This window comes from Pinus tabuliformis, chromosome 4_1, assembly GCF_031772625.1.
Source record: "Pinus tabuliformis cultivar Carrire ecotype Pingquan chromosome 4_1, CPIR1, whole genome shotgun sequence".
NCBI lineage: Eukaryota > Viridiplantae > Streptophyta > Pinopsida > Pinales > Pinaceae > Pinus > Pinus tabuliformis.
In genome coordinates this window covers 713,795,058-713,796,340 of record NC_142303.1, presented here as the reverse complement: position 1 = coordinate 713,796,340, position 1,283 = coordinate 713,795,058, and the positions used below count along the sequence as shown (strand labels likewise).

The 1,283-nt window shown below is 43.1% G+C and overlaps 1 protein-coding gene across 1 annotated transcript; it reads right to left on the bottom strand.

Annotated features, from left to right (window-relative positions):
- Nucleotides 1-204: 204 nt before the first annotated feature.
- LOC149178126 (uncharacterized) lies at nucleotides 205-780 on the bottom strand. The gene has a single exon (XM_089421993.1). It carries the CDS (start codon nucleotides 778-780, stop codon nucleotides 205-207), a length of 576 nt encoding a protein of 191 aa, XP_089278119.1.
- Between the last annotated feature and the right edge of the window lie 503 nt (nucleotides 781-1,283).

The following is a 1,283-nucleotide window of genomic DNA, read 5'->3' as shown; positions in this document are numbered from 1 at the left end:
ATTTTAACCTTTTCCATTGAGATTCACCACCATTATCATTCTCATATAAATAAAGATTAAATATTTGTATAAAAACTAAACTTTAAATTAGGTGAGATTTCCCACCAAAAACATTTGTACAAAGAACAAATACACAGGTGAGCAACCGGGAAGAAGATAGACTTTTCACATCTTCCATTCAAGAACAATGAATTTGGACATGGCTCAACGAGAGATTTCACTGATCGTTTCCAAGGTGGGCTTCCAGGACCTGCAGCTACTCGTCTTGTACATCTCTAACTCCATTCGTACATCGCGAATATCCATTCGTGGAATCACAACCTCTTCCTCTCTCACCTCCCCCGGCTTCGAACCCATGACCACCAGGCAAGAGCCCGCGTTTACATTTTCTTGTTTTTTCTCTGCAGAAAGAAGAAGCGGCCGCACATAGGCCAGCACAGGAAGGATTCTGGCGGTGCTCTTGCAGCCCCGTTTGGCCACGGGACTCGCCTTTTGCAGAAGAGAATCCATCTCGGAAGCCGAGAGCGCAGTGTTGAGCTTCTCCATGGGGAGCATGAAATAGAGGTTCCCCAATTCCAAGTCCTCGTCCGCCGAAAGCGCAGAGGCTCGGCGCCCCACCTGCAGGGAGTTGTAATGGCTGACAAATTGCTGAGAATTCTCCAGCATCAGTTCTGCGGCCTTCACCGGCTTCTGAAACTCTTGAATACTACCATTGCACAGTATCACTTTTGCTGTCTTTGGCCAGAAATTGGGCGCGACGCAAGAAACGTAGTTGCCCATTCTTCGCTTCCTGTGATTCGAAACCGCGACCTCAGGGCAGGACTTGTTTAATTAATCGATGTGAGATTTAGGATGTAAATATTTATGTATGTACACAACATGAACCGCCTGGGAAGAGTTGTGGGATTTATAAAGAGAAGCCTTGGAGAGTAAGCCAAAGATACAGAATCCAGGCTTGCCCTCATTTCTGCTTCCTCCTCTTTGGAAGAAAAGTTTGAGATTCCATTTGGTGAGATACACAATCCAGACGTGCACTCTTATCATCTCCTTCCTTTTTGTGAAGAAATGTATTTGAGATTCCATTTGGTTTTATACACATTCGAGACTTGCCCTCTTATCTTCTTCCACCTCCTGTGAATAAATGTCAGAGATTCCTTTTGGTTTTGCTTACTTTCCTCTCGGTTAACAGGGTGTAACTGTGTTCTGGATTTGAAAAGATTTTGGCCTAAAAGTGTTTTTAGAATTTTAATTTATTTATTATAATAAGAATTTAAGTTATAAAT